Source organism: Onychostoma macrolepis, chromosome 01 (assembly GCF_012432095.1).
Source record: "Onychostoma macrolepis isolate SWU-2019 chromosome 01, ASM1243209v1, whole genome shotgun sequence".
In the NCBI taxonomy this organism is placed as follows: Eukaryota; Metazoa; Chordata; class Actinopteri; order Cypriniformes; family Cyprinidae; genus Onychostoma; species Onychostoma macrolepis.
The window spans coordinates 10,687,805-10,697,781 of record NC_081155.1 but is presented as its reverse complement, the minus strand read 5'-3'; the positions used below and the strand labels follow the sequence as shown (position 1 = coordinate 10,697,781).

The window sequence follows — 9,977 nt, the reverse complement described above, 5'->3', positions numbered from 1 at the left end:
GGGTAAACTATCCCTTTAATTACAGTTGGCAGCATGTTTGGTTCGACTCCTTCGATGTAAGCCTTTTATCATTTTAAACTGATGAAGTCTGCTTTTGAGTTATATTCAAGTACTTCTCAAAAACAATGTTATGCATGTTAAGCAAGAGCTATACTAATAATGATATTAGTTCAGAGCTACAGTATTTCCTGTAGTTATGACACCATCTAAGACAAGTGTGGTCAGCAGTTTTTTTTCTTCTCAGAGTTGATGTACAGTTCTCAACATAGTTTCACAGGGGAAGAGGACAAGTTTTTTTTGGCTCAGGCCATCTTGTCTCACCAGTCGTTGTCTTTACTTCTACAGGCTGTTTTATATTCGTCATTGGAAGACTACAGTATCATGGTAATATATTTCATTTTAAATCATGTTTAGTTGAAATTACTGAAATGTTTGATTTCTTACTGCGCTGCACTGTATTTTAGCACAAGCCATATAACAGTCTGGTCATTTATGGTCAGTTTAAGTCAAGCAATGATAAGAATAAGGCTGGAAACATGCTTTTATTATGTGTTTTCTGTAAAGGTTAAGGAAAAATGACAACAGAATACATATTAATTGTCTTAATTTTCAGTGAAGACAGATAGATCAGATATTTCATGGAGGTTTTGCATGATAAATCTCATGTATTAAAGTTTTTCAGTCAAGAGTAGTGAGTGATTTTTCTCTTTATGTCTCTTTGTGTTTTGGTGTTTTATTAACATTAAAGGAATAATTCACCCCAAAATTAAAATAGGCTAGTGTTTTATTTTAATACCATCATTTACTCACTCAAAAGTTGTTTGAAACCTGAATGAGTTTCCTTCTTCTGCTAAACATAAATGCTATTTTGAAGAAGGTGGAAAACCAAACAGTTGCTGGTCCACAGTGACCTCCATATTGTTTCCCCTACTGTTAAAGTCAATGTGGACCAGCATCTGTTTGGTTAGTCACATTCTTCAAAATATCTTCTTTTGTGTTCAGCACAAGAAAGAAATTAATACAGGTTTGGGACAACATGTGAGTGAGTAAATAATGACAAAAAATTTAAATTTAGGGTAAACTATCCCTTTAATTACAGTTGGCAGCATGTTTGGTTCGACTCCTTCGATGTAAGCCTTTTATCATTTTAAACTGATGAAGTCTGCTTTTGAGTTATATTCAAGTACTTCTCAAAAACAATGTTATGCATGTTAAGCAAGAGCTATACTAATAATGATATTAGTTCAGAGCTACAGTATTTCCTGTAGTTATGACACCATCTAAGACAAGTGTGGTCAGCAGTTTTTTTTCTTCTCAGAGTTGATGTACAGTTCTCAACATAGTTTCACAGGGGAAGAGGACAAGTTTTTTTTGGCTCAGGCCATCTTGTCTCACCAGTCGTTGTCTTTACTTCTACAGGCTGTTTTATATTCGTCATTGGAAGACTACAGTATCATGGTAATATATTTCATTTTAAATCATGTTTAGTTGAAATTACTGAAATGTTTGATTTCTTACTGCGCTGCACTGTATTTTAGCACAAGCCATATAACAGTCTGGTCATTTATGGTCAGTTTAAGTCAAGCAATGATAAGAATAAGGCTGGAAACATGCTTTTATTATGTGTTTCTGTAAAAGGTTAAGGAAAAATGACAACAGAATACATATTAATTGTCTTAATTTTCAGTGAAGACAGATAGATCAGATATTTCATGGAGGTTTTTGCATGATAAATCTCATGTCTTAAAGGTGTGTCCAGCTCTACTGCTTCAATCCTTCATCTGGATCTCTCTCGTGGCAAAAGGTAACATATCTGTGATGTGGTAAGATAATGAACAGCAGTCATTACTGAAGACTGTTTTCTCCGATAAGCAGAAATCAAATTGCTTTACTGGCAACACATTTGCATAAAACAGCTTCTCTTACAGCATCCCGTGTTACTTCAGTTGAAGGCAATTGGTCACAGTTTACAGCTTTCTCTACTTGCAGTATACTGTATAATGAACTTCTGTGCCCTTTATTTTTAAGAGTTTTAAGGAACCATAATGCTAATTACACTCGTAAAAATAAAGGTGCTTAAAAGGTTCTTCACAGCGATGTCATAGAAAAACCATTTTTGGTTCCATAAAGAACCATTCAGTCAAGGGTTCTTTAAAGAACCATCTCTTTCTTACCTTTTTATCATCTGAAGAACCTTCTTTCACAACAAAGAACCTTTTGTGAAACAGGAAGGTTCTTCAGATGTTAAAGGTTCTTTATGGAACCATTTAGACAAAAAGGGTTCTTCTATGGCATCGTAAGAAACTTTATTTTTAGTGTGTCTCAAAGCAGCATTTCAAGCACGCATTGGTGTGTATTCCAGGTGTGCAGTATAACGTGACTCATGTCGTCAGCAGAATGTGTGTGGTTCGACAGTCGACAGTGCTCATACCCTGCAAACACACTTCTCAATACGAGCAGGTGAGCGCAGCCGAATGGCTCTATGAGAAACCGTCGGGGCAGAAGGTCAGGGTTTCTCAGGACCCTGCGTTTGTAGGCCGTGTGGAGTTTGTGCAGCCTGCCGCGGGAAACTGCTCGCTGCTGCTCAGGGACGTGAGACAGAGTGACGCCGGCATCTTCCGGTTTGTGCTCAGCACTGCTTCCGGGCCAAACTGGACAAACGATCAGGGAATCCAGCTAGAAGTAACAGGTGAGTGGACAGGTGTGAATAAAGACCTTTTACATTTCCACAGATTATACAATATTCATTTTAGAATCAACCACTAAATATTTTGGGTTGCTTAAAGCTACACTATGTAACTTTCTTCAGACTTAACATTTAAATAATAAATGAGTTGTGAGTACATGATAAAACCATCATCACTATGTAACTTGTGGCCTTCTAGCGGGTGAAGCATAAAACTACATGTTACTCACTCGCGGTTTTTTCTTCAACCGCTAGGGGTCCATAAGGTACATAGTGTAGCATTTAGAGAAATGTAAATATAAAGATCTAGTCTCAGAGAAAGATCTTTATATTTACATTGGTGTCTTGGGCATGTCCATATCAACTTACATTGCATTACATTCACATACGCTACACTTTTTGGGTTCAAGGACCCATCATAATTCAAAAAGCAGTTGGTACTTTTGGTACTTCTGTTTTTCTGCAATTTTGAATTTTTCTGGATTATTTTAAATTTACCTGGATAACCTTTTTTCATAATTTTTTACCCCCAATGGTTAAATTGAATTGTAATCAAAAATTACATCTGATAGTTTGAAATCATACTATATATATATATATATATATATATATATACATACATAAAATATTTAATTACATTTTTTACAATAATATATGGCCATATGAAATGTTTCACTTTCTTCAGAAATTCTGTGTTTTTTCCCCCTTTAATTTTAAAGGAATAATCACTTTTTTTTATACAAACCTGATTCCAAAAAAGTTGGGACACTGTACAAATTGTGAATAAAAACAGAATGCAATGATGTGGAAGTTTCAAATTTCAATATTTTATTAAGAATACAACATAGATGACATATCAAATGTTTAAACTGAGAAAATGTATCATTTTAAGGGAAAAATAAGTTGATTTTAAATTTCATGGCATCAACACATCTCAAAAAAGTTTGGACAAGGCCATGTTTACCACTGTGTGGCATCCCCTCTTCTTTTTATAACAGTCTGCAAACGTCTGGGGACTGAGGAGACAAGTTGCTCAAGTTTAGGAATAGGAATGTTGTCCCATTCTTGTCTATTACAGGCTTCTAGTTGCTCAACTGTCTTAGGTCTTCTTTGTCGCATCTTCCTCTTTATGATGCGCCAAATGTTTTCTATGGGTGAAAGATCTGGACTGCAGGCTGGCCGTTTCAGTACTCGGATCCTTCTTCTACGCAGCCATGATGTTGTAATTGATGCAGTATGTGGTCTGGCATTGTTGGAATCATCATGTTGGAAAATGCAAGGTCTTCCCTGAAAGAGACGACGTCTGGATGGGAGCATATGTTGTTCTAGAACTTGAATATACCTTTCAGCATTGATGGTGCCTTTCCAGATGTGTAAGCTGCCCATGCCACACGCACTCATGCAACCCCATACCATCAGAGATGCAGGCTTCTGAACTGAGCGCTGATAACAACTTGGGTTGTCCTTGTCCTCTTTAGTCCGGATGACATGGCGTCCCAGTTTTCCAAAAAGAACTTCAAATTTTGATTCGTCTGACCACAGAACAGTTTTCCACTTTGCCACAGTCCATTTTAAATGAGCCTTGGCCCAGAGAAAACGCCTGCGCTTCTGGATCGTTTAGATATGGCTTCTTTTTTGACCTATAGAGTTTTAGACGGCAACAGCGAATGGCACGGTGGATTGTGTTCACCGACAATGTTTTCTGGAAGTATTCCTGAGCCCATGTTGTGATTTCCATTACAGTAGCATTCCTGTATGTGATGCAGTGCTGTCTAAGGGCCCGAAGATCACAGGCATCCAGTATGGTTTTCCGGCCTTGACCCTTATGCACAGAGATTGTTCCAGATTCTCTGAATCTTTGGATGATATTATGCACTGTAGATGATGATAACTTCAAACTCTTTGCAATTTATCTCTGAGAAACTCCTTTCTGATATTGCTCCACTATTTTTCGCCGCAGCATTGGGGGAATTGGTGATCTTCTTCCCATCTTGACTTCTGAGAGACACTGCCACTCTGAGAGGCTCTTTTTATACCCAATCAATCATGTTGCCAATTGACCTAATAAGTTGCAAATTGGTCCTCCAGCTGTTCCTTATATGTACATTTAACTTTTCTGGCCTCTTATTGCTACCTGTCCCAACTTTTTTGGAATGTGTAGCTCTCATGAAATCCAAAATGAGCCAATATTTGGCATGACATTTCAAAATGTCTCACTTTCAACATTTGATATGTTATCTATATTTTATTGTGAATAAAATATAAGTTTATGAGATTTGTAAATTATTGCATTTCTTTTTTATTCACAATTTGTACAGTGACCCAACTTTTTTGGAATTGGGTTTGTATTTGTGTTAACATTTAATTATTGCATGTTAGCATCATATTCTGAGTTCGCATTTCACTGTTTATATTCATTTTGAGGAATACTGAATCTGTTTTTGTGCAAGGGAGGCGAGTAAATGCATGCTCACGTTTAGTCTAGAAATACAGCAAGCATCATGTTACAGTGCACAGTGCTTCGCACTTACTACCAATTTCTCTCAACATGGGAAAATAGGAAAAAAAAAGAAACTAGTGTTACTTGTTTGAAAAAGTAACTCAGAAATTTTCTTTTAAATAAAAAGTAAGGTGTTGCAATACTAGTAACTTAAAAAAGTAATCTGATTACATAACTTTTCTGGTCCAGATGCGGAGCTGCAGGTAAAGACTGAGTCTGATGTTGTGATGGAGGGAGACTTGATCATGTTTGTCTGTGGTTCATGCATCCCCTCCATGACTGTACCAACCTACATTTGGAGGAAAGATGGGCATCTGCGCAGTCAACACCATGGGGACAACATACTTGTTTTGGAGTCTGTCCAGCTGGAGGACGGAGGGCAATATTCCTGCACTATAAGCGGTCATGAGCGACTCAACTCCACATCTGCTGAAATCACTGTTAGACCAGGATGTTAGTTGGCTGAGAGCTTTATTTTGAAACATCTCACGTGTCTTCAGAATGAAATTCTCCAGGGAAAAAAATTAGTATTTTTGTTTCACTGCTTCTGATAATAATGCTTACAAAGCAACAGCAATAAACATGGTTTGAGTTGAGTACAACTGCTTGTCATTACACACTTGTTTGTCTGTTTAGATCCTCCAAAGAGCGTCTCGGTGTCCATCAGTGCGTCTGGTGAAATAGTGGAGGGAGATTCAGTAACTCTGAGCTGCAGCAGTGACTCAAACCCTCCTGCTCTGATCTTCAGCTGGTTTAAGGAGAATCAAACCTCAGCTGTTGGATCTGGACAGAGTTTCATCATCTCCAGCTTTAACTCCAGTCACAGTGGACGCTACTATTGTGAGGCTCAGAATCAACATGGATCTCAGAGATCAGCGTCTGTTTCAGTCTCTGTTAAAGGTGAGGATCATCTCTGTGGATCTCAGTGAGCTCATTGTCTGTATATAAAGAGTAACAGTTCTTCTTCCTCTCGTCTGCTCGGCTGAAGAAAGCAGCTCATCTCTGATCAGGGTCACAGTGGGAATCACTGCAGCAGTTGTCTTGACGTCTGTGATTCTGCTGGTTTTCATCGGGCTGTTGATCAGAAGGTGAAGGAGACTCTGCGTCTGGACTGTCAGAAAGATTCAGAGTCAGTTTGTGTTCACGTTGATTTCTTCTTCTCTCTCAGGAAACGAGCGACTCCATCAGAAGAGCAAAAGCACGGAGGATCAGGACACAATAAGACGGTGAGTACATCTCCTTATGTCTCTTCTCATCTGTGTCTGTCAGTTCTGGAGGGAGAATGAATTCTCTCATCGTTGTGTGTCGTCAGCTGGAGTCTCCTGAGGACGCCTACATGAGCCTTGAGCCCAAGTCCAGATGTTCTGAATACGACACACTGGATGTGAGTTCCTCTGCTGTTGCTGTTTATCATCTGGCTGTTTAACATCAGATCTTATTAGTGATGAATATGTTCACTTCTTCTCTAGAACATGAAGAGATCCTGTGAAAACACAGACGACCCTGAAGCTCAGGATCCTACATATCAAGACATTGATAACTGATTAATTCATTATATGACTTTTTTATTATTTATTTTCTCCTATGAGATTCACTTATAACATTAGTAAGATTTCCACTCTCTTTCCTTTGCTTAGAATTAAACAGGTTGCTTTTTGCATTTTAGTGCTTTTAATAAATATGCTTTTGTAGTTTCTGACTTGTTATATAATAAAATGTGCTTCATCCACTTCTTTACCAGCTGTATCTGCTAAACATATTTGCACAAAAGGAAAACATGCCAATGATGAAAGTACATTGAGCACATTGTAAAATAAAAGTTCTACACATTTTAATTTTATTTTTGGATTTTTTTTGCATTTGACTCATTGACTCATTTGGCATATCTAGAGTGATTTTGTTGTTTGAGGGTGTGTTGATGAATATTAACTCGAAGTCAAGTGGAAATTTTGACTCACAAATGCTTATCACTGTAGGAGTTGCACGATGCTCACAATCTTAGCAACAGCAGCACTAAAATGGAATGGAAAAGATAAAGCAGCACAAAGACACACTGAAGTGTTGTGTTCATCAGTGGGTGTCACACCTTTAGTTTCAGTAGTAATTCAGTGTTCTTTCTATTATGTATTCTATAGGTGTCTGTCTGAATTAATGCATCAGAACATGTTTGTTTGTCTTTTATCTTGACATGGCATCTTATAAACGAGGTGCTCATGTGTCCATCAAGAAGTCTATCTGGTGCATGTTTACATAGACTCTACATTAGTGTTTTGTGATTGGAGGAGGAGGGTTTTTCACTCACACAGAGGAAATGAAGAGAGCCCGGAAGTGTCAACATGTTAGACAAAGTTTCTGACCTTCCAGCCACATCAGCTCTCCTTATCACATATGAACCCTGCAGGTTACAGCGGAGCAAGGTAGGAGAGTTCCCCAAATATTTGAAATGCATTTAAGTTTCTATATGTACTGACTGATTGATTTGTTGATGTTACTATGATGAAAATGATCAGTATTTGTCTGAATCCATACACTTCTGATATGTGTGCAATTGTAATCATGTAGCTAATGTTTTTCAAAATGATTTGTCTTTTCTGTCTGATCTCTCTTCTTATGATTCCTGGTGAGTCTGATGCAAAATCTTGTTTTAAGGTATTGCACTTGAGATTAGACTGCACAAACATTGAAAATGTCCACAATGCTTAACTTATAAGTTGACATTGTTTTATATTTTGTGTTTGGATGCTTATAATAAATTGAAAGTAAAACTGAAGAGTAAAAAAGTGTACTTAACAGAAACTATATAAAGGTAATCCAAGCAAACAGACAGTCTGAGGACGTTTGAAGTGCATTTGTCGTGTAGAAGATTAACATAGTAAAAACACAAATATACTGTATCTTTTAAGAGATTAATATGCATTTAATCTGTATTTTCCTGTTTTATGTTTTCCAGTGATTTGCAGGCAGGAACCCAGTCAACACGTGAGGACACGTGAGATCACAGTGACATCACACCATTCTCATACGGTGATACTCACAGTGTGAGTAATATGTGAACTCATTGTGAATTCAAAATGTTGAGCAGGTTGAGAGGAGGCAGTTCAAATATCAGTCACCGAGGGGACATTCTACTTCCTGTTTCTCAACACTATCACAGAGATATCACAGATATCATCATGGTGAGTAGTGTTTGCTTTAGTTGGGCTCTTGACCCTTGACTTTATAACGTTATATTTTTTTGGGGCTGCTGTAACTGTGTTTGTAAAGCACATTTGTTATGCCAAGAAAAACCAAAAAGAGATTGCAACCAGATGATGACAACACAGTCATCACCTACGCTCAATATGCAGGGCTAGACTGGGACAAAAAATCGGCCCTGGGATTTTTTGGTCCTGGTCCTGGTGGCCCACCGCCATATATATATATATATATACATACACTACCATTCAAAAGTTTTTGAACAGTAAGGTTTTTCATTATATTTTTTTGAAAAGAAGTCTCTTCTGCTAATCCAAAATACAGCAAAAACAGTAATATTGTGAAGTATTTTTACTATTTAAAATAACTGTTTTCTATTTGAATATATTTTAAAATGTAATTTATTCCTGTGATCAAAGATGAATTTTCAGCATCATTACTCCAGTCACATGATCGCTCAGAAATCATTCATTTGCTGCTCAAAATACATTTATTATTATTATGTTGAAAACAGCTGAGTATAATTTTTTTCAGGTTTCTTTGATGAATAGAAAGTTCAGATGAACAGCATTTATCTGAAATAGAAATCTTTTGTAACATTATAAATGTATTTATCATCATATTTGAACAATTTAAAGCATCCTTGCTAAAAAGTATTAATTTCCATAATTTTTAATTTCCAAAACAAAAATTATACTGACTCCAATCTTTTGAATGGTGTATTGTATAATGTTACAAAAGCTTTTTTATTTCAGATAAATGCTGATCTTTGGATCTTTCTATTCATCAAAGAAACCATTAATAATAATAAATATTTCTTGAGCAGCAAATCAGCATATTAGAATGATTTCTGAAGGATCATGTGACACTGAAGACTGGAGTAATGATCAGCTTTGATCACAGGAATAAATTACATTTGAAAATATATTCAAATAGAAAGCAGTTATTTTAAACAGTAAAAATATTTCACAATATTACCGCTTTTGCTGTATTTTGGATAAAATAAATGCAGGCTTGGTGAGCAGAAAAGAATTCTTTAAAAAAACATTCAAAATGTTACTGTTCAATAACTTTTGCCTGGTAGTGTAGATATGTATCATTGCATCGAGTTGTTTTGGATAATAAAAAAACGTCAGGTCTGACAATATGGTGTCTTTTCGAATTTAAATCTAGATTTATTCGCATTGGCCCATGGAGACCTCTATGAACACACTTGACATGACTTGGCCAAAAAATCGCGGTGGACGAACACTTTTTAGTAAAACGTAAATTCGTCCACCGAGGTTTTTTTGGCCAATTGCGCACTAATGGCGCGCACACAGGATAGATGCCTGCCTCCATTGCGAGTCCCGATCAAGCACTTTACCGATTCAACTGCTCTCCTCTCCTCCTCCTCCTGGCTCTTTACGCCGCATCACTCACCGCAGAGCAAGCCTGTTCTTGATAAAGCTGCTGTGAAAACGTGGGAAAAGCCGACGAGGAAGAAGTTGGGGTGAAGCGTTCTTTATATAGGCGGAGCAAAACACTTCATGGCTCCATCTATAGCGCATTGTGATTGGGTGGTTTACGCTGTCAATAGAGAAGACAAACCAATGG

The 9,977-nt window shown here is 37.1% G+C and overlaps 1 protein-coding gene across 1 annotated transcript; it reads left to right on the top strand.

Annotated features, from left to right (window-relative positions):
• Positions 1–365: 365 nt before the first annotated feature.
• Positions 366–7,005, top strand: si:ch211-286b5.6 (sialoadhesin). Its single transcript, XM_058780841.1, has 9 exons — positions 366–384; positions 1,750–1,804; positions 2,363–2,689; positions 5,376–5,639; positions 5,823–6,086; positions 6,175–6,274; positions 6,355–6,412; positions 6,499–6,570; positions 6,656–7,005. Exons 1-9 carry the CDS (start codon positions 382–384, stop codon positions 6,728–6,730), a joined length of 1,218 nt encoding a protein of 405 aa, XP_058636824.1. The 5' UTR covers positions 366–381; the 3' UTR covers positions 6,731–7,005.
• Positions 7,006–9,977: the final 2,972 nt, after the last annotated feature.

What these genes read in the sequence shown, in the direction of transcription:
- si:ch211-286b5.6 (XM_058780841.1), top strand. An exon ending in AATCCAGCTAGAAGTAACAG is followed by an intron (nt 2,690 to 5,375) that starts GTGAGTGGACAG and finishes TTTCTGGTCCAG; the next exon opens with ATGCGGAGCTGCAGGTAAAG. An exon ending in CTGAATACGACACACTGGAT is followed by an intron (nt 6,571 to 6,655) that starts GTGAGTTCCTCT and finishes CTTCTTCTCTAG; the next exon opens with AACATGAAGAGATCCTGTGA.